Source organism: Pomacea canaliculata, linkage group LG11 (genome assembly GCF_003073045.1).
Source record: "Pomacea canaliculata isolate SZHN2017 linkage group LG11, ASM307304v1, whole genome shotgun sequence".
Classification (NCBI taxonomy): domain Eukaryota; kingdom Metazoa; phylum Mollusca; class Gastropoda; order Architaenioglossa; family Ampullariidae; genus Pomacea; species Pomacea canaliculata.
In genome coordinates, this window is record NC_037600.1 from 7354145 (window position 1) to 7377092 (window position 22948).

Below are 22948 nucleotides of genomic sequence, written 5' to 3' on the forward strand. Positions count from 1 at the left end.
TGATACCAAACTGACAAAAAGAAAATTAAATTTTAAAATATATAAAAAATGTATTGATAAGATTTAAACATCCTGTTTCAAAACCAATTTTAGTTGCCATTCAAAGAACACAGCATCCTGAAGCAGGTTCCGTCAGTACCAAGTCAATCGTCCAACTTCTGAGACTGTAAGAAGGGGATAACAGGTCCTCGCATCGGAATTTCTGTTAGAATATGCATGAAAGACAACCACAACATCCAATAATGTGTGGACTTGGAAATTTCGTTTGCCTCCTCGACCTCAGATTGGAGCGATCGCGTCGGACGCGATTATGCACGTTGACAGTTGTCACGAGGAAAAGGGGGAGGGTACTGCATGCTTCATATTGTGCCAGGGGAGACAAGGGTAACTGGAAAAATAAGAAAGGAAAGAGAGAAAGACAGACAAAAGGAAAAGAGGTTAGAGACAGGAAGACAGGTAGACAGACCAACATAAAACACACACACTCTCTTTGTCTCTCTCTCTTCAAACACACAAAAACACAACAAAGATAACAAAGGGAAAAAAAGAGTAGATTAAGGTTCTATCCTAGTTTTTGTAACACTGATGTTAAAAAAAAAACAAAAAAACTGCGCGATGTCTGTTACTTGAAATGTTGCACCTGTAATGAGATTCTCACGGCGAAGGACTCGGTGAACTACGATGAAAATAGTAAGAAGGGTTAACAATACACCCTTATCCCTTCTTTTTCTGGCTCATTTCACAGCCGGCAGGATCAGCGACAATAATGAGAAACACGTGCTAAACAACAAACCAAAAAAAAAAAAAAAAACAAAAACTAAAAATAGACACAAACTTGAACTGCTGCCAGCATCCTGCTGATGTTTTGAACACGACAACCAACAAAGCGGCATTGAAGGTGGTTGGCATAGGCTACATCGCAGTTCTTTCTACCCAGACTTCTGCTTTTCTGTGGCAGTGTGCATGAAGACAACTTAATGCTGTGATACCTTTTGGTCCCGTTGTAAACAAGAAACATATATAACATGAAACATTCTTCAACAAGACATTACAAACTCATATCTTAATTTATTTTCTTGTCATGTATGTGTAACTTTTGTTTGTCGATTGTATTTAAGAGCAAAGGTGACCATCAGGTCTTGTACTTGGGCTTTTTTTTTATTTATTTATTTATTTATTTATTTCATTTTAGGGATGGGGAGGACTTCAGAGGTCTATAAAAAGAAAAGTATTTCATTTCCTAACAAGCCATTGAAAACATGCGCACGAGGAAATGCAAAGAAAGAAAGAAAATTCTGTTTTCAGTCATCGCTCGAGGTCTGAAGACATAAGGTCCTCCGAGCTCACGTCACATAGCAACCAACCCCTTAACCCACACAATTCCACCACACTTCCCTCCCCTCTGCAGTTTTAGGACCATGGTAATGTCTTCCCGTTGTTTAAAACTGGACGGAGAGACATTAGAACTAGTCCTCCTCCCGAAGCTTGTCCGCCATAAAGCCCTCTTTCTGTCCTCGGTCCTGGCTGTTTCCTTGTCTGCTGATTGCGTTGTCTCCTCTTACCCGAGTAATCGCAGCGACGCAAAAATAAAGAAAAAAAGAAGAGAAAAGAGAATAAGGCCATGCTGGCGATTTTCGGCCTTAGTCGATTGAAGACGCTGACAGCTGAGCGAAGAAGTGGAGAGAAAATGAAAACTCAAATTAGGACAAGACCTGAAACAAATGAGTGCTTGGTCTGTCTGGTTATTGGTAGCAGCACTCCGATCTTACATGCGGTATCAATAGGTTGACATGGCAACGGGATTTGTACCCTACCAGACTTGGGTTTTAATGTGGGGTGCGTGGGTGTGTGTGAGCAGGAAGAGATTTTTTTTTAAGCTGTTATCTTGTCGACCTTAAGCACATCTTTTTTTTAAAAAAATTGACTGAATTGAGTTTATTTTAAAATTATTAATTTCTGGGTTCTGAGATGATGATGTGTATGAAGCCTTGCGTGTTAAAGGATACAGTGGGTGAGCGAGGACCGTGAAATTAGTTTCGTCGTGTCTTAAAATAATCCTGTCTTCAAATAAAACATGTTTTCAAATAGCAACAACTTTTTCTCTGCAAATGTGAGAATTTCTGTAGTCGACCTCTTCTCTCTTTCTAGCGTGTGTGTAGGTGGTAGAAAAAAAAAACAAAGAATAAACACCACGTGATGAAATGAATCTTAGTCATTGTATGAAAAAAAAACCCATTTCGCAAGTAAAATTTTCATCCAGTCTCCGTGTCTGACCGTTATGACCACAGGAGGCAGAGAGTGAGATTCGTAAACAAACAACCTCTCCATGCGAACAAAAGGACGGAGGATATATTACTGTCCTCCCTCCTAGCAACGCTAGTGTATGATAAGCCCGCGCACCAAAAACATGGACATATATCTCTGGATTGATTGCAGAAGAGTTGCCCGCCCTCACCTCCACCCCCAACACACGTTAACCTCCAGAACGAGGCCAAAACGTTAATTCACTTCCGGCTTCAAGAGAAAAAGCAGATGATGCAAATTCTTGTGTTGTCAAAAAGCTTAAAGTTTATGGTCTGCTTTCAGTTTTCAGTTTATTGGCTCGAGGTCGTGAGAAGTGTTAGGTAAATGACTTTTTCTAAAAATTTTAAGAAATAAAAATAAATAAATAACACATTTATTGCAAATTTATTTGCTATTTTAAGAATTTTGTCCCTGTTTCGGATATCAAACGCTAAATGGTTTGCCGACACCTGACATCCAACAACTTCGCGAGGGGCAAAGGGCAAACAACCAGTTGTCCAGAAATATACTTTTATCCGAGCTGAAATCACGTGATTTCTATTACCCGGTGTTATGCATGGTCTCGCAAATGGAGAGTTAAAGGGGATTCTGCTTTTCTGGTGTCAGGTTTATGTTCCTGATATCTTCACCAGCCAACACTGTCGGAAAGCATTTCCAAGCCACAATTTGAATCAACACCTGTCTCCTTGCTCATTGGTCGACTGCAGCGTCATGCTTGTGACGTCACTAACCGCCGGATTTCTCGAAGATGCTTTAAAACTGGCAAGAAATGTGATCGCTAGGTGGCAGCACTTTGTGGTTGTCTTTATCTTTGTGTGTGTGTGTGTCTCGTCTGGTCTTATTGGATTTCCGCATCCACAACAGTGTCGGTGGTGTGAGAGACAACACACAAGCTACACTTTCACAGCAGACAAGAGTTTTGGTCAGTTTAGTTCGAATTTCCAATAAGGTGGAATTTTATAAAGGGCAGACGGCCATTTGTTAAAATGTCCCCTGTCACAAACAGAGCAGTTAATGAATAAAGACATTCAGCAAAAGAAACTGATGGAGCAATATCAGTTTCATGCAAAAGAAAAAACAATATCACGATATATAGATGGAGAGATAGATAGAAACTTACCAAACAAAAAGAATAAAGTAAAGGGGAATACGTGATTTATATCAAGTGGGAAAAAGATCTAGTGGCACTCGAATGTGCAGCATGGCTAAAGCGAGATGCGACCCATGGAACCTTACCCTTACTGTACTGGCGCTTAACAATTGCCACACACAAACCCCCGAAGAAAGAAAAAAAAAACTGTAGGGAAGGAATAATGAAAGAAACTGAGAAAAAAATGGAGAAAAGAATGATCGAAGGAGAGAGAGTAATTGAGATGCAATGAAATAAGCCGGGGAAAATAGGGCGAGCGAGTGTCTTACAAACAACCGAAGAGGTGGACGAGCGGTACGTGCAGCTACCTTCTATCTTCTCTCGTCTCACGAGAACAGAGAAGCACGCGGGGTATGGGGTAAAGGGGGATAAGTGAAGAGGAAAAGACGGAGGAGTGTGGAAATGTGGAGTAGGTGCCTGGCGGATTACACTGTTTGGCCGCCAGATTTGACCAGTCAATGGCTGCCACGTCTCGCCGGGATGCCAGACATGCGTACTCGAAGCATTCCAGCTGTTCCCCCACACCACCACAAAATCTCATCCTCCTCCCACCTCCATCTTCACCCCAACCTCCGCTAGAACGCACACACCCACAGACTGAGCTGCAAACCTAGCAAAGGCTGGCCGAGAAGTCGGTCGAAAAAACGAAGACCAAGGCGGTTAAATGAATGGATGGGTGGATGGACAAGAGATTAAGGCTTGAGAAACTCGAGGAGATTCGTTGGACGGGAAGGAGACAGCTCGGTTCAGCAAGACTGCCCGTGCGTGTTTCTTGAACTCCACATGGTTAAAGGTCTAGTGGGGTGTGACATTTTTATCGAAAACTCGGTAAAGCTCAGTGAATTATTATTCCAGAATCTGTGTAGTCTCATTCTGTTCTAGAGATGCTCACCTTCAATTATCACTATGCAGGAAAAGAGATTATTAATTCCCCCGAACATCGGGGGTGTACATGGACATGCTTACGTTGTCAAAGTTACAGCCAATGGGGAGCCTGGAACCCTATCATGTGACATTACGTGCTTGATTTGTTTTTGTGCATGGTGATGTCTGAAGGTATGTATTTCGAGAACGATGTAGAGGTGATCGATTTTGCGCGGAGTTTGTGAAACATTATCTCTTCCACCGCGTTTTGCCGAATCACTAAAAAATTTACACCGAGCTATAGTCCTTTAAAGCCAGGTTGACATAAAACTGCTGACATTTCATGAACAGAGAAGGTGTTAAACAATTCAGTTAGCGCCTGTTTCATGCATATTGTGGATTTTCCACCTCGTTACACATGAAGGCCACATCACATATTGTTTCAACAGGAAGTGAAGCACAAAGGTAGGTAACACCCTTTAGGACACCACGTGTTTAATAAATACTGTATCAACACAGAGATTATTTTAGAAACAAATTCTTATTTCACATTATTCTTAAAATGAACGACCACAGTAAAAGGTTTAGAATGAAGAATTTTTGGGGTTAAAGAAGAGTGTTTTAAGATCGGTACAAAACAACTACTAATATTTTCTTCACGTATAAGTAAACAACACCCGCCTTTATGTTCATTTCTGACTCCTTCTGGGGTAAGGGAAGTCCCTTTTCTCTCCCTCGTTGCCTTTCCTTCCCCATCCCTCTAAAGACCACACTATCCATTCAACAGCTGGGTCAAATAGGGGATGAAATTATGCTACGGGTATCGAACCGGCGAACCTTCGAGGTTCGGACGCCGGAGCTCCAAGACTATTACGAGGGGATTAGTTTGTGTTGAGATTCGTGATATGCCAGCCACTAAGAGTGCATCTTCACTTTACAACAACTTGTTTTTTTTTATCTTTAACTCCGTGACGTCAGCAAACACCATTTCAACGTCTGTAGGGGTTTGAAAAAAAAAGCAATCGTTTCCGCTTTGGAATCTGAACAGCTCTGTGTTGATATTACGAGACAACTGCGTCGGTGCGGCTGGTGGAGCATTTATTTGTTTATTAATCTGAGCTCGAGCAGATTTTCCTGGCCAGCACCAGCTCTGGAGGGATATTTGTCAAACCCAGCATCACGATCAGTCACGTGACTCGGGTGCAAACTGCAAATTTTTGAAAGGGGTGGGTGGGTCAGATGACAGATGAGAGCAGTAAACACGAAGAGAAAAGTGCACGAGGCTCGCACACTCGCAGACTTCTTGTCGCGACGACCTGTCACGTGGTGCGCGCAGCACGCTGGGAAGAGTGACCGACATCAGATGTGACAAAGCTGTTCTCTCTCTTTTCATCAACATCCTCGTCGTGACGAGCACGAGCGGTCATTGCACACAGAACTGAGGCTTTCAAGATTACTATGTCTAAACGACATTTGACATTTGCTTGACATCTTTCTTTTATTATTATTGTTTTAAGTTTTTTTCTCTCCCTTTTGTGGGTTTCGCGTACGAGTTAAGGGTCTTTGCGAGTGCTCGCCCTTTTATCGTAGTATCCTGATGGTGTGTTCATGATGATCTTTAATGGAACATAAAAGGACAAGTTGCCTTTAGGGATTATTGCTATTTAATTAACTTTGTCTAACGAGATTATTACTGAGTCTCTCTCTCTCTTCTTACAAATGGCTGTGTAGGCTTGTTTGTATATTTCTGTATGTGTCTTGTGTATCATGTTTGTGTTTATTTTGTGTATTTTTACTTTGTGTGTCTTTGAATTTGTGTTTGTGTTTTTGTGCATTTGTATACGTATGTTTGTATGCATGTGTTTAGAATGTGAATGTGTGTGTGTGTTTCTGTTTAACGACCCCCTTATATCTGACATCTGCTTCTGAACAACGATGAAGTTTTAAAATCACAATACCTTTCATATATCCAACATGCTGTGGTCTGTCCAAACTGATCTTTCCAAGGTATTTTGGTGTGTTATTTATTATAAGAAAGGAAACAATTACTCCTGCAGCATTCCTTTAAAATATAAAAATAAAATGCTTTTCTAGAGGTTCTTTTATACCTACCTTGATCACCTTTCTCATCATCTTCTTCCTCAAGATTAAAGTTCACATGTGTAACGCCATATCACAGTCCTTAAGGTGAACTCATTGCAGTTTACTCCTTAGAGCATCCACAAAAAAAGTTATTAATACGAATAAATTGTAGTCTAAATTGAAGAACAAACCAATATAAAGTAAAGTAAAGTACACGTGTCTCAGGAGACACAAAGAAGTCACAGGTCACACAAGTCATGAGACCCAGACAAGTGAATGTAATTAGTGAGAAAGGATTTTTTAAAAATATGCTATTTTATTCAAATGTAATTATTTCTCTCCCTTAGTTTGTCGGATATAAAATTATTTTGTGTATTATACGCGAAACAAGACTGGGACTTGGCTTCAGAAATTCAATTTCGATTGTAACTGGTTATGGCCTCACAAAAAAAGAATGAAAACGAGAAATCCTTTTTTCTTTCCCTCACTCTTCTTTCCACAAGCGAATATAGAGGTGTGTGTGTGTGAGAGAGAGTACAGTAATAGATTCACTGGCTTTTCTTTATTTCTGTCTCTTAACTGGAAACTTTGATGCACTTAACTTCAAGGGGAAGCAATCCAAACTGCCGGGGGCGAAATGCCGATGACCTGCGCGCTGCGTGCCTGTCCTGCACTCGCCGCCATTAAACTATCGATGGCTTCTGTAGCAACTTCGTGCGAGCATATTCTCCCGGCCTCTCTGTCTTATTGATAGCATCTGCGCATGTCCTGGTTATTCTGCCGTCGCTTAATCAAATCTTTATAACTTTTATTGATTCCCTGCGAGTGGCCTCCCCTGCTCTATTTAAATCTTGACAACTTCTACTCATTTCTTTTGTAACTTTCTTGGCGTCCTCGGAGACAATCTTGACGGATTGTCCTCGTTACATGCTGGCAATCTCTCACCATCTCCTAACACTGAAATAACGGCTCAGATCGTTTCGTGGGGTTATTTTTTTTATTTTTTTTATTATTTTTATTTTTTTTGGCAATATCTCGGCTTCCCCTGCTGATCACCATTTTTTCGAACTTTCAATCAAATTTAAACACATTTTCGTGTAATATTGTAATAACATAATTTGTCTTGCGTAATTTGCTGTTATTGAAATACTGATGGATGTGGAATTGTGTGCAATAATTCCGTCAAACTGAAGAAATCAGCAAAACAAAATGAAGGTTTTTAAGTCAGAACATATTGTAGTTCCCTGTTCAGTTTTAATGTTGCTATTAACCCTGCTCAGGTTTAGCTATTTTTATGTTTTAATTTTTGTCTAGTTCAGAACCTAGTGATTATATTTATAATGAAACATCATCGTCATCATCAAGCAGTAAGAATGTAAAATGTGTTATTGATATGAAATCAGCGTATCACCAGAATCATATTACATGTATAATATTGTCGATAAAATATAATTATTACTGAATAGTCGTCGTCGATCTGAACTGTTCTCGAGCCGATGTTGCTAAGTAGCACCCAGAGAGTGAGCACTGTGTAACATCACTGATGTAAGGACTGTGTGTCAAAAGCCTTTACAGTGTCTGATGTTTCGCTGCAAACAGTGGTTGGTGGGAGATACAGTCAATAGTGTACACCGAGTACACGTGGGCTGTAGGTGAGCAGCATGCCCGGCTTCTCAGTGCAAATCAATGTGTGTCTGTTCACTCTCCGTGTGTGTGTGTTTGTCTTTTTATGTAGGTTATGTAGACACTATTCTGTTTGTCGATCCACAATCTGCCCCATTTCTCTCTTTCTTGTGTGCAGCGTGTGTGTGTGTCTCTCTCTCTCTCTTCGTCTTGTTCATGTAAATTATGTAGAAACATGATTCTTACTGTCAGCCCACAATCGGTCTCCGATTGCTGATAGTTTTGTAATAAATGCAGTCATCCTTCTCTCTCTCTCACACACACAGTTAGTGGGTGTTTGTGTGTGTGCACTGAATTGCTGTCAACACTGATTGTTTTTGTCCAGGTCAGGAAAATCAACGATTATCAAGTAGATGAATGACACTTCTAACCTATTTATCTGTCTGTGCGTTTATCAGTCTGTATCTCCTTCGTCCCCTGATATTATTTGTATATATATATATGTCACATACTAAAGGTTAAAGGTTAAAGAATAACGTACATGTATAACCTCTGATGACGAGAAATTCTGTTATGACCCCACCTACGCTCCCTGTAATCACAAATTCAAATAACAACAAACATTGTATATTCTTATACTCTAATTACACACACACACACACACGTATTCGCTGTTTCATCATAGCCATCCACAGTTTCTACCAGGAAGCTTCACAGGTATGTGCCCGAGGATGCAGGCGATTGGTGGATCGATTCAGGGTGGAGACAGGGTGGCAGGGTGGAGGTAAAGTATCTGATGCCGCATCTCACCTTGAGGAGTGAGAATCTGGCCACCCGATCTTTGTTTTCACAGCCTCGCCGTTTGCCGTTTGCCGTTTGTCGGCGCAGTCGTGATAATACGAAAAAAAAAATGTAGAGGAATAAAAAGTGTAAATATAAGAATCTAAAGTATAATTCTGGCTTCTAAAATTAACCAGTTAGCTGCTACTCCGCTATTATGCATTCAAAGAATTTTTTGTGAGAAGGAGAAAGATCAAGAGTAAATCCCAAACGGTCGTATTTTATGGCCACAAACCAGCTAATGCTCTTTCTCCTTCACCCTGGCCTCTGATCATTTCGGGTAGATCATCTGCCTGGCCGGATTCATTTCATCGTGTTCATCAGCGAACTTGTGAAATTTTCCAGTCCTTGCTTCTTCATTTTGGTGAAGCTGTTAAGCTGGTCAATCTTGAAACTCGTTCTCAAAGGCTTTCACTTCCAAGAACTTACTTCCTTCACACGAAATCTTCCGAGGTTTCTCCTTGCGAAGAATTTTTTTTTCAATAAAATGATAGCCCTTCATCTTAAAACAGAATTTACTTATCCCAGAGGGCAATGTATTGGCAGCTATACTGTTATTAGTGTCAGAACTTTCGTTTCTATTGTTGCTGCGCAGACTGTAGTTCTTCTGTCCACATACATTGCAACAAAGAAGGATGAGTATGTCCGAGCACTTCATTGATTTCTCCGTTCGTCTGCACAAGCTGTTCTGTTTATGAACATTTTTAGAATGAGTTATTGCTTGGTGATGTATTATAACATGCATGCCCATTCATCATTTCCCCGGTGCTGTTGGGTTTCCACTCGACGGGTGAATCAAGGAGGGTACTGCATTTCTCCGTTCATTAGCACCGTGGTGTCAGCACCGGGTGGGTCACATGCTCGGTGACGTCAGCCTGAGCATGTCACGTGGACCTTGGAAGTCTCCCTACCTTGCCAAACACACACACACATATCCCCAATCACCCTCCTCGGTGACATTAGTTCTTGTCAGCTCGTGGTCGATGCTGGTATTGTTCTCATGTGTGTCTTGCCCACATCAGTAACCAGTCGCCGCCATTACAGCAGAATGTTCCAGAACTCCACCTATTTTGTTAGATTCCCATCTCTTTGTCTTTGTGGTGGTGTGGTGGTGGTGGTGGGAAGGGGAGTTGGTTATTTTTTGTCTCTATTTTTGGTTTTAATGAAAGAAAGGCGAGACGGCGCCTGTCTGTATAAGTAATTTCTGAGTGTTCCTAGGATGGAGAGAGGTCAGCGAACTTACAATTTTTGCTAGAGGGTGAAGGTGATAACTGGGTAAAGTGTGTGGGCACGTGCAATTGCGTGTACAGAAATTTTATGTGAGTGTGCGTGTGAAAAAAAAAAAAAATATTTTTGCATATGTCTGTGAGAGATATATATCTCACATGAACTGGTCTGAAAGGAGGATAGAGAAGAAAAAAAGAATGTGAGGTGTCTAAACTAGGATTGTGTAACTGAGAAGGTGTGTGTGTGATTGAGAGAGAGAGAGAGAGCCCACAGGTAATAGTCTATTGAAATCCGTATGAGACAGAGATAGTCTGTATGAAAGACAGAAGCAGGAGACAAAAGAAAAAGAAGAGAGTGTGAGGTCGCGCGCGCGCGCGTGTGTGTGTAGTCATGTGTGTGATTGTGTATGTGTGTAACTGAGAAATGTGTGAGTGTGTAAACATGTGTATAGGTGTGAGTGTGAAAGAAAGAGTGTGTGTGTAACTGAGAAGTAAATGTGTAGGTGTGTGTGTGAAAGAAAGAGTGTGTGTGTAACTGAGAAGAAGGCAGGCAGCTGCAGCACAAGCAAGTGTTGTTTGTCTAATACTTTACGAGAGACAGCTTCTTGAGTGGATGACATCGTGAGATTGATAACGGATATCCTCTCTGTCCTTCTAGTGTTTGTCCGCGCGCGCGCACTCTGTGCGTGTGTGTTAATGTGTGTATACCTTTGCGCACGCGCGCCTATGCGTGTATATTCGATAAAGAGAGGGTGAGCGCTAACTTGTAAGAAAGAATACAGAAGACACACACACACTATTTTTACACTTCCTTCCTTCCGTAGCTTTGCCTCTTCTCTGTATACACTTGTCTGCAAGTGTTGCAGCATCTGAGAGAACACTTTGTAAACAAACTCCACAGATGACAGTTCGAACTCGATTCCACATAACTTAGACAAATTTTAGCCCCATTCCTCTTCTTTCTCTGCTCCTCGTTTCTGGAATACCTTTACCTCATCACTGTCCGCAGCTTTCAAGGCCGGCCACTCTTTCATAAACACCTTCAGTTTTCTCCCTTTCCAAACATCTCCTCTTCATTCCTCTCTCCTATTTTTCTCATGCGCAGTGAGTTTCATGCCTAGCGGGTGGGACATGCATAATATAAGGCCTTTCCTTTTATAGATGCAATATTTTTATTACGATACCGAGTTAAAAATTATCTCCCTTGGGTATTTTCACAATGTTGATCATGTTGTTTACTTCTCTTCATTCTATGTTCTCGTCATACAGTCACTACCGTCCCAGTCTGTCTGTCTATCTGACCTCACCCTTCATACACACCAGTTTCTTTGCATGATTTCTCAATTATCTTTCGCTTGTCTTACATTAGTCGAGGCATGTTGTTGATGGCTGCACATTGCCATGTAAAATAAATACCTCGCGTGTTCACCTCGTTACCATAGCTCGTCTCATTTTTCAAGAGGCTGGGTAAGGGTTGTTGGAGATAGAGAGACAGAAGGCGATGTCGGTGGGAGGACTTCAAAAAAAAAAAAGTAGGTGCTTGAGCGTAAAGGTAAACCCGACTTAGGTAAACGGAACTTCAAAGGGCGAGCGATGCCGCTCACAAAGGTGCGTTCCAGTTGCTGGAGCCAATTAGCACACGGCGAGTAATGGGAGCAGCCAAGCAAAGTCGACAGGAAGCCGATGGTGAAATAATCGGCTATGGGAGGAATCTAAACGCTGGCGTGCCACGGGGTAAACAAGGGGTAGGGGGGGGGAGGAATAATCGAGCGATCCGCTCTGGTTGCCGGCAGGGGGAGCTGCTGGAGGTTGACGGTCCTTTGCTACTGTTTTGTTGCTGTAATTGCCACTCAGGGCGGCCGTCAAAGAGAGGGAGAGAGATGGAGGGAGGAAGGAAGAATAAGGGAGGAAGAAGGGAGAGGGGTGCTTCTATTGTGATCACTGATGATGTCACGCGAACATGGCAGTTTGGTTCGATATCATTGGACCGGGATTCGCTGGAATATAAGATGCTGAAGTGAGCAAAATACAGTCAAAAAGAATGTGAGTGTGTGTGTGCACGCGCTTCGTTTGTTTAGAGGAGGATGCTTGTATGTATGTGTGACTGTGAGTGTGGGCTTTCGTGTGTAAATGTGCGTATATGTATGTATGCATGTATTCCTGTATCTGACAAGTATGTGTGTTTGTTCTTGGATTTCTATGTTGATGCGTGGGGTAAGTTTTCTTCCAGATGTCGTGTTGATATTCCGGTTTTGTCAAGACTTCCCAGTTTTACCCATAAGGCATTGCCCTTGGCGAGGGTAGAATTGTGGTGAACCTCTGTCCTGAGGTTTCATATATACCCTGTCAGTTTTCTAATTACTAGTTGCGAAGATTCCCCAGACTGACACGCTTGAGTCGTTATCGCATATCACGTGGTCCAGTCCGTGCGATTGTCTTTTCAGAAAGTAGCCTTGCATTCGTAGAATCCAAATACAATTTTTTAAATAGTAACATGAATGTATGTTGTGGGAGCTGATAGAGTTAGTCAATAATTATGTGTGTACGTAAGTGCGTGCGTGTGGTACAACTATAGAGGCATGTCACGTGAAGATTTTGTCGACGATGTACTGTTGTTGAAATAATTTAAAACTTTTTCTCGTATGCTACTTGGCTAATGAACATATTAATACCGTTTTGGACGAAGAAAAGTATTTTGTATATTCCACCTAGAGGCCAGAATATGACGGTCTGGAACTTTCTGGAACGCTCCGGACTGTCTTCCAACAGCTGAAATGTCATCCTCGTTTTCAAGCAATCTGAGTGCCTGTGCCTGCTTTCCCCCTTTCCCCTAGAGGTGGGGAAAATCTCAGCTCATCTATCTTCGTTCCTACCAACCGGAGCTTGCCATTGATCTCCAGGACCCGGACGTCGACCTTCCCTGCCATCCGACCAGTCAGACTGACCCGCCCTCCTCAGTCTCTGACCCTGCCACTCTCGTCGAAATTGTCGCCGTCAATCAGCTGTCTCTCGCATCTCGACCGTCACGCCCCTGACGCAGTTCAGGAGGCTGGCCGTTCCCTCCTGCGACCACGCCTTTCTTAGTCATCGATCTGGCCCCACCCCCGTGGCATCTGGCGAAAGTCACGCCCCTGTTTTTATCGCTGTCGCTGGTAACGTGACCCGTGACACGCCACCGTCTGCTGGATGTTGGCGAAGCCCGTGTGGACAGGTCAGATGTCACGCCGTCCACGCAAACTTGACGTGACGGCTCTTCTTCTCGTCATCGCCAGGTCTGCGAGAGTTACGACCCTTGAGCTTGAATGTCTTCCCCTACTTGAGCCACTGTTTTTGTCCGACGAAATAATGCAATGAAACAAAATGAAAGCAAAGAAAAGAAAACAAAAGGAAAGAGATATAACTCTTCCGTTGGCACGTGCAGCTTCTTGTTTGCAAAATCGACAATTTCTTCTTTTAATTTTTGGAAAGATGAGAGTGTAATCGCTTAAACCCATCAGCCCATATTCCGCCTCCTCTCCCAGAATCTTCGCATTCCTCGTGACTGCCTTCCCCTTGCCCAGTCCCTCTAGAGTAATCTTTCTTTGCATTTTTTATGGGCAGTTCATAATTAATGAATGCCTTGATTTCTCTCCCTCTCTCTTTCTCTTCATCGTTTTCTTGCTGTCACTCATATCCTTTGTAAGTAGAGGGAAGCAGAGGGACTTCATTATCACAATCCCTTTTTGACTCTTTGTTAAAAACCGTCTGGCAGTGACCCAGGAGGAAAGCCATCCTGCCTTCCATGAGGCATCTCAGATAAATCACTGTTGTTGTGAGCGTTTTTTACCCTATTCAGCAATTAAGACTACATGTCCGCAAGCTGGTCCAACGACTTGTAAACTGTCTGCGAACTTGTGAACACCTGCAGCATCCAGAGAGAGATTTCATGGGGTGGAAGTGGTATCCCGACACCGTCAGCACAAACCTTTCACCAATGATGAGACGATATACCACCAAAGTATCAAACGGAGAAGTCATCAGAAAAAAAAACCTTTTGGGGGATTTTTTGGTTTTTGTTCTTCTCTTAAACCCGTGATACAACACAGAATAATATACAGAAGGAAAAAAAAGTCGACAAGCTGCAAACACCGCTTCTGTCAAGGGTAGGGCACTCTGTGCGCACCCCCCTCCCAAACGATCGAGCTCCCACTGCGCCATCGCGGCCTCGTGCAACTACAGGTGTCGCTCGCAGACTTGGGTTTCGCGATCAACAGAGGATGAAAAACCTGCGGAGGTATGAATCATGGGAGTGTGTGGGGTGTGTGTGTGTGGGAGGGATGACAAGTTGGAGGGAAATAAAAAAAACACGAATAACGAGTAACTTGTTTCTCTGAGATTAATGACTAAGCAGGTGCAGAGCGGGAGATTTTTTTTTTTTTTCGTTTGGTTTTTGAGGTGTATGATGAAGGTGGGTATCACAGTTACAGACGAGAACATGTATTTTTTTTTTTAATTTATTAGTTTATTTTTAGCTGAGTATGCTGAGCCACACACACATTCCCCTATTGCTACTGCCACTACAAATGTCATTCTTCTTAGTTACCACTAATTATATTGCTGCATCATACATCAGCTCAAGTATAAAAATAAACTTCCTTTTGACAGTCTCGTGACTTCAATACTGTGTAAATACTGAGAGAGAGTATATATATATATCTTTGAACTCTTGCTGCTTGCAACCATCCATTCCCCTCCCAACTTCTACCTGAAGAAGCAGCAACAAAGTGACAAACATCCCATCCCCATCTCAGCTGACTGGCAACCCGTCGTTCCGGCACGTGCTCTCCGACAACCGCCAGTGTGACGTCATCTGTACATCTTCATCCCATCCCAACTCTCTTCCCTCTCCTCCTCTGAGCTTTTCCCGCGATACGCCAGCACCCGGGTCCGGCCCGAGCCTGGAAGCGGGTGAATCTGGCTTCCAGCACGTCTCCGAGATCACCCGAGTAAACCCAAGTTTATTTTTGTCCATTAACTTCATTGGCTCGAGCACTTAAGTGGAGAGGATGCAGATGTCCTATTTCCACGGGTGCTCAGCATTTTTTTCCAGCTTCAGAAAACAAAACAATATTTAATCCATAAGCTGTAAAATGAATCCGTGCATTTTCTCAAACATCACCTTCGTGTGACAAACATCTGACCTGCAATGTTGACCATCAGCCATACTTACTGACAACCATGTTTGATCCGGATAAACCTGATATGTTATGTCCCCCATGAACGACTGGAGTTACTTCCGTAAACTTGATTTTTGTGATGATTGCTTTAAAATAAAATAGGAGAAGTAACATAAATCTGCTCCATTCCCAGGTCTCCGTCCTGCTTTGTTAAGAGCAATCTGGCCGTTTCTCAGAAATATGACCTGTTGCCACAAACCTGACCTGGCTGACCGAGCTTTTTCACAGTCGTGACCTTTGCTGAACTCTGTGGATTGCTGCATATCAACTGTAGGACACGGGAAAAAATATGATCATGTCCCCGACTTGACAACTGGGATATTTTGGGATTCATCTAGCTGTCTATTGTTCTCTCGGCACGAGGCAAATAGACAGTGTGATTAGAGATCCCCCGGGCTGATGAGTCCGGTCTGTGTGTCGAGACAAAGGGAAAGTATGACTGGCCGATTTAATTTGCATCGTGTGGTCAAATGGTTCTAAAGAGGTCAAGCCTTCTGAGACCAAATGAATGTTCTCTCTATCTCTCCTTCTCTCTCTCTCTGGTAATAACGATGCTTTTGTGGCCATACATCAATAAGGAATTAATCCTTCCTTCTCTTTTTTTTCCTCTCATATCCTTTTCTTGCTGTCATTTACGTCCCTCTCAGTCTCGCTGGTTGTATCTCTCAGTCTCTCTTGATAACGATGCTTTGAGGTCATAAATCAATGACGAATGAATCCAATCCTTCCCTCTCTCTCTTTTGTTGTCTCAGATTCTTCTTTCATTGTCATTTCCTGTCCTCAAGTCTGTCTGTGTGTCTTTCTCTCTCTCTCACACACACACACAATCTCTCTCTTACACACATATATAAATACACACAATCTCTCTCTCTCTCTAACACACACACACCTACAAATAATCTCTCCCACACGAACAATCTCTCCTCTCTTTTTCTTTCTAACAGTCTTGTTATTGTCATATCTCTGTTTCTTGACATTATTCTACATCTCAAACTGCAAGCTATTTTGAAAGTATATATTTTTGACAATATATATATACATCCCTCAGTTTCTAAATTTTGTCACATTGTTAGCTTGAAGAAATATCCAGACATAACCAAAACCTACAGAAAGCAGCACCACAGACATTTCTAATACCCATCTTTCATACCCTCGGGTATCTAGCAAATAAATTCCATCTTACATCACCAAGTATCTAAGTGTTTCAGCGAGCCAACCAGTATTTAATAAATTTATTCTCATAGATAATATACGACGAAAACCCGCCTGTCTCATCACACACCAGTCCGTTGATATTTTCACAGAAACATCTTTTTTGAAAGCGCAGTTCTCTCCTCCTGTTTTCCTTGTTTACCTCCCTTTTCTGCTGACGCTTGCAGTGACCTGAAGGCATACTGTTTCCTGGCTGGAATAATATTTCACTCATAAATATAAATAAAAAAGGGCTTCGTTCCAGTTAAGTGTTGCTTTTTTCCCCTTCTGCAAGCAGCTGGGCTAGACAGTCTCCGGTATGTTGCATAATGCAGGACCTGTGCCAAAGATACCGCTGTCATCAGGAGGGCAAGTGTGTTGGGAACAGCCACCCAGTCGCCACAACGGGTAGCAGTGTGGAAGAAAAAGAGACCTAACACTGATTATTAAAGATTCCATGTCTGGTCTGGTAGGAAAGCAGTTCGGTGAAGGCAAGGGACTGAAAGAGTTCACCACTTGTATCCCTGATGTAACTGGTTGCTGCCACGGTCGAATCCCCCTAACTTGTTTTTTTTTTTTTTAACCTCACTCCCAAAAGGTTTGTAGCAGTTACGAGATTTAACTTATAAGCACTCGTGTCTGCAAAGTTTTAATGAATATGTGATTAAAAGCGCTTTTATTCTTTTTTAATTATAACTATTAAAGCTGGATGAGGTGAAAATGTCAACTTCTTAATCCAGCTTGCATGTACGAGAGAAATAATTGTCTATTTTCTGTCTGTGCTTCTTTGACTATCGTCGAATAACTCCGTTTTAGTCTCTTCGACTGATAAAAATGATGAAGCAGCTTTGGGAAACGTCTGCCCCCTCCCCCGCAAAAAAAAAAACCCGTTGAGTTTTTTCTTTTCATTTAATCTTGCTTGTTACAGCCATGATGAGAATTTAGGGATCAGTGGGCAGTCTAGAGAAGAAAAAAAAAAACTTTGATTAACTGTACACAGGTTTCACCAGTAATTATGTGCGTGTTGGGGAGTGCGTGTGTGTGTGTGCGCGCGCGCGTTGGTGGGGGGGTGTGTGCGCGCGCATACTTGTCCCCCTCTCGCGTTAATACTGACAAGTAGTCAAACATATTTGGTATAACTTCGTATTTTATTAGGTTTATCCCTCGTGTGAAAGGAGGTTGTGCGATCATTACTATATTTCTTACTCTCCTCCTCATCATTATCATCATAATCATCATCGACAACATCATCATTATCGTTTATCGCCCTGTCGTCGAGTAATCTTCTTAGCAATCTTATTTTTCAGGTGTCTCATGGATCCACATATGAGGACATAAACATATCTTCCACACCCCCACGCAGAAACACGCAAACACACACACAGAGACTGTTAACCTCTCTCACACACACATACCAGCAGCAGCACCACCACCACCACCACCACCAACACCAGCAGCAACTTTCAATAAACTATCAACATGTCCATGTCTAATATTCCCATTCTCTCCTTGAACATCAGTAATATCACAAGACAGAAACGGAGAGAGAGAGAGGGAGGAGATAAATAGTGGGGAGGAGACGACGGAGGGAGTGTTACATCACTACCCCTCCGTGAAAGCGGAAGTTCACGCCTAAGAAGTCACCTCCTGCCGCCGTCCAATTACGATTTCCGTAATCCGCTTGCACCTGCGACTCAGCGGTGCACGTGCTGGGACGACACTGGGGACCAGGGCGAGCTCGCCACTTGCCGAGCCTTACTGTCTCTTCCAAGTCTCACCTCGGTGCGAGTTCGACCACCACCGGCCGCGGTTCGAATTCTCTACCTGGCGCCTGCAGGAGTCCCGCGAGATGCCAACAGAGGTGTATTAGACACAAGTATGGCAGCCTGGACCCTGGGATGGGCAGAGACTAGGTGGAGAGACAAGAGAATTTATTTACATCGGCTGATTTGTCTGCCTTCAGCACCGTATTATAGAGTGACGATAAATGAAAAAAAATATCTAAAAAAAAAAAAAACCCGATATATTTTAAATGAGTGTATGACCATTTAATGACCATCAAACATCAACCTCTCACGTCTTTCTGTCATAATTTCAATGCCACGACTGAGTTAATTTATTTCACGGGAATAAAATTTATTTGATACTCGCAGACAGACAGCAGTCCACCTGAACGCATCCATGGACCAAACTGTTTCAAAACCAGCGAACCTGTCTGATACTGGTCAGCGATCGGAGTAGGCTCCTAACACCCGATCGCTGTCGTCTTCATACCCATCAGAAGGTTTCGACACTTGTTTGTTGTCATACACTTCCGCTGCCAGTAAGTGTGCTCGGTGAGGATGGTAGGAGGAAAGGATCGAAAAAAGCTGGAAGGGCGATGATGTCGTTGTCGTGGCGCCGAATCGGCTTCCCGCGTTAGGGAGAGAAATAGATTGCGGAAGACAAGTCGGCTTGTGGGCCGAGGTGGGAGGGAGGAGAGCCATTAGACCTGCCGGGTCGCCCAGCGCTTGGCAGATAGAAAAAGAGCTAATTGGTCTTCGGATCAATTAAAGTGGCGCGCGGGACCCCGCTGCCGACCCGTCACGCCCAGTGTCTTCTCGTCCGCGTGACTTCCAAGAGGTTGACAACAGGTTAAAAGATTGCAGGTTCATGTGTGAGCGAATTCTGGCCTCTGTCAGGACCCGCATTACTCCTGTGTGGAAGAGTCTGGGAACTGGTGTCGGCTAATTTTAATTCCATCTGTATGTGCGAATCTTCGCCTCTGTGTGGGCGAGTGTAAGAGAGGACATTGGGCAACGGTGTCAACTGATGATAAAAGATTCCATCTTAATGTTAAACTCTGTTTTGTTGGGTAAGAGACTGTACTATGAGTTTGGAAGCGTGTGTGCGCGTGTAAGAGAGTCGAAATCGTGTCGACAGATGTTTAAAAATTTCCACATGCATATTCGAAAGTTCGCTGAAAATGTGATTGAAACATTATTCGCATCGTGGGATTTTTCCATGTGTGTGTCTGAAACAGTATGATGAATGTCTCTTCGTCAAGGCCGAATTAGATTACGGAAAAATCCTGGTGGGGTTTACAAAATAATCATTAAAAAATCATGAGAAATAGACTGCAAGCTATGCATGTGTGTTCGTGTGAGTGTGCGTGTAAACGAGCCTCATTGTGTGGGTGTACTTGTGCGCGCAAGAGAGAGAAAAAGAGAGAAAGAAGAAGAATGCATGGAGATAGGAAAAGGAGACAGGTAAGATACGAAGACTTGACAAGAGAAAAAGATATGGCGATGTGATGACAGGACATGTCAGAGGATCTTCACGATCAAAGGACTTTAGGGATGGCGAGACGGGAACACTTGATTCTGTGCTCCACGATGTCAACAGAAACGCCAACAATACTTTGTGTGTGTGTGTGTGCACACGCCCGTAAAAGATTTTTGTATCGACATTTTATTAAAACTTTCACAATAAAAGGACAATGGAAAAAAGAGGATAATGATGACGATGAAGTCAAAAGATGAAGAAAATGACAATGAGGAGGACATCTAACTTGCATACCCTGACATATTCACACTGCCATTCAGCTACAGTCATCCCAACACAAACACCCATAAACAATAAATGCAACGGTTCTGTCCCAAGAGCTGCGTCCTGAAGGTTGTTTAAAAAACTTGGATTGAGAGAGGGTGTCCAGAATAGAAAGAGCAGAGAATTCTCAAAGCTGAGGTCAGTGAGCGGAGAAAAATGTTTTCATGCAAACAGTTGTTGTTATCGTTACACCCCTACTGTTACGAACTTCCACAACGATTACAACACTGAAATTAAAAAAAAACTTTCATTAAAATGTTGTTCCGTGCTTTTTTAGAAAAAAGTGAACAAGGCAGAAAAATGAAAGAAAGGAGATTAAACGGGGGTTAGTGAGAACTAAGAGAGAGGACATCGCAGGAAAGAGTTTTTTCAGTGTATCTATAGCAACTGATGTGTGCGGCTCACATTTAAATCTTGGAGCTCGTCCTTAAGCTACTATTTGTGAAGTCTTTATTGCTGATATATTTGCGACACTCGGTGTCAGGTTGCATGTAGGGGTAGTGGTGGCTAGTGGTGGTGGTGGTATAGATTGTGGAGGTGGTTGTGACGGCAGAGAAGGAGAATAGCATTTGTCCTTAAGCTGCACGTGCTTTCCCGGCTTTGGAGAATACCTCGGCGTGTCTGGGAGATTTTATGACACTCGGAGCGTTTTAGCCTCCACAAGAAGGTTTAAACGATCCTGGAAACATTTTGCAGTCTTAGAGAGAGGTAAAAAATACCAGACACATGTTTGAGCGTGTTGGAGCCTGAAGGCTGCACAGCATTTCCCACTTATCATCCTTCACTTTGCTGCATCCTGAAGCTTGCAGAACAGGCTGATGCCCACGTACCAGGGGTTTGCACACACACAAATGCAAGCATGAACGCATTCACACTCATTCAAGCATGAACATTCTTTTAATTTTTCTTCAGCTCTCAGTCTCTTATATACAAGCCCGCGCGCGCACACACACACACAAACGCATACATGCCGCATTCATACAAACACACAGTCAAAATCATTCAAACAAGGATCGACCACATTTTTCTTATTTTTCTTCAGCTCTCCATCTTTTATATTTACCCTCCCACACACACATTGCTTTACACTGCCATGTTGAACATAATCTCTTATAAATCAACCTCTACCACATCTCAGCTATTAGTTCATGTCATACACAATGCCACTCTCAAGTCTCTAATATCATGCTTGCCTATCTCTCTCCTTCGCTCAAATATCATAGACAGTTTCTAGGAAACCAAACTCGCCCGTTCTTGCTACCACACACACCCGTGTGTTAACAAGTTTCACTTGAAAAACGTGTTTGTCAACATGCAGCTCTCCAGAAACGGTTCCTCTTTTGCGATGCAGAGGAGAAAAAAAAAGAATAGCCATTTATCAAGACATGATGTCAGTTCGACGCCCAAGAAGGCTCAGAAACTGCTGCACATTTTTTTTCCTCTGCACGAAGCTTTCACATCCAGGCCTGGTGTCTGCAGCTCTCCCACCCCACCCCCAACCGCCATCACACACACACTCACACACACCCTGAACGAAGTGTTCACGGCTTGCACCCGACTCACACTAAGTCTTATCACAAGGTGAGGTCTGTGTTATCACTCAGAAGGTCTGTATCATCACAAGTAATTTGTGCCGTGTTCTTCAGCTCCCAAATTTCTCTTTTCCTCTGAAGCTGATTTTTTTTTTTTTTTTTTTTTAATCAAGCAAAACAGTGTAATCGTGGGTGTTGTCAAGGACGCTTTCTTATCACGGGTGTGTTGTATGTTAATGTCACCTCCAATAAAACATCCGCGAAGGTGCTTACTACCGGAATCTGTCACTTTTTAACCAATCAAGGTTTTTTAATTTAATCTTTGTAATGATTACAGTTAAATAATAGGCACGGGACATTAAAAAATATAAGGCTAATAGAAAAAAAATAACTTACCCATATCCACATCGATGCACAGTGACACCAAGAAGGCCGAGAGAAGAATGTTCCAGGGTCGTATCCTAGTCATGGCTCCTCTCAAAAAACTTCTGAAGTGCGACGGAAAGAAAGCACGAGAAAACAAAAGAAAAGAGTGAATGGAGAGAAAGGATGGTTGGAAGAGAAAGAAAGAGAGTTGCACAAGCGTTCTTCAAACTTGAAATGTTTCCACAGTCGCTTCTAGACGCTGGTGAAGTTCCGCTACTCTCTCAAGTGCGCGTGCGCGCCACAGAGTGCGTGCTCCGCCAGACTTGTCAATGGCGCGCGTGCGTGTGGCGTCTGCTAGTTATAGAGGAGGCGACGGATGAAATGGAGTTAACTGCCCGCAAGCAGACATTTCCAGAGAAGTCTTCTTCTCAGCTCTGCTCTCAGAGCCGCTCTGGCACCCTCAGGGAGACAGGGAAGAGAGAAAGAGAGAGGGAGGGGAGAAAGAAACCAGAGGTCCCTCGCCAACTCCGCCTGTCGTAGTTTCTGGTGGAGATGACGACGCTGTCGCGTGTCACGTGCTGGGCAGCTCGATCGTCGGCGTACACATGGGTGCGCGTGTGCTAGTGCGTTTGTGTTTTGATGGTGAGGGAGGATGGTGGTTTTAGGATAGGTTTGTGAAGAAACGCGCCCGCGTACGGAGATGGCCGAACTACAGGGCAGCGCGTGCTTCCGGACATTGCCGATGGTTTCTACCTTTCCCCCTTCCTCCTTCCTCCTCCTCCAAACCCGTCAGATGTAGGCTTAAGGCCCACGGTAGCGCAGTGGTAGCGCAGTTTGTCAACACTTCAGATAATAAACTATCTGGATTCACAGCTCTTGTATCGGAGACCACTCTGAGTGTGTGTGTCCACAGAACTTGGGGGACCCTGTCTGGGTACTGTTCCCACCCTGTCCTCCATTGTTTAC

At 43.1% G+C, this 22948-nt stretch overlaps 1 protein-coding gene across 3 annotated transcripts in view; it reads right to left on the reverse strand.

Moving 5' to 3' along the window:
• LOC112575417 (protein lev-9-like) overlaps positions 1–22948 on the reverse strand; it is a 55683-nt gene extending 32735 nt beyond the window's left edge. For 2 of the 3 annotated variants that reach the window (XM_025257282.1, XM_025257284.1), the window contains exon 1: positions 22013–22947. In XM_025257282.1, the coding sequence (XP_025113067.1) occupies positions 22013–22085 (73 nt within the window). In that variant the 5' untranslated portion in view covers positions 22086–22947. Of the gene's footprint in view, positions 1–22012 lie in introns of all 3 variants that reach the window. The other variant, XM_025257281.1, reaches the window with a different exon arrangement.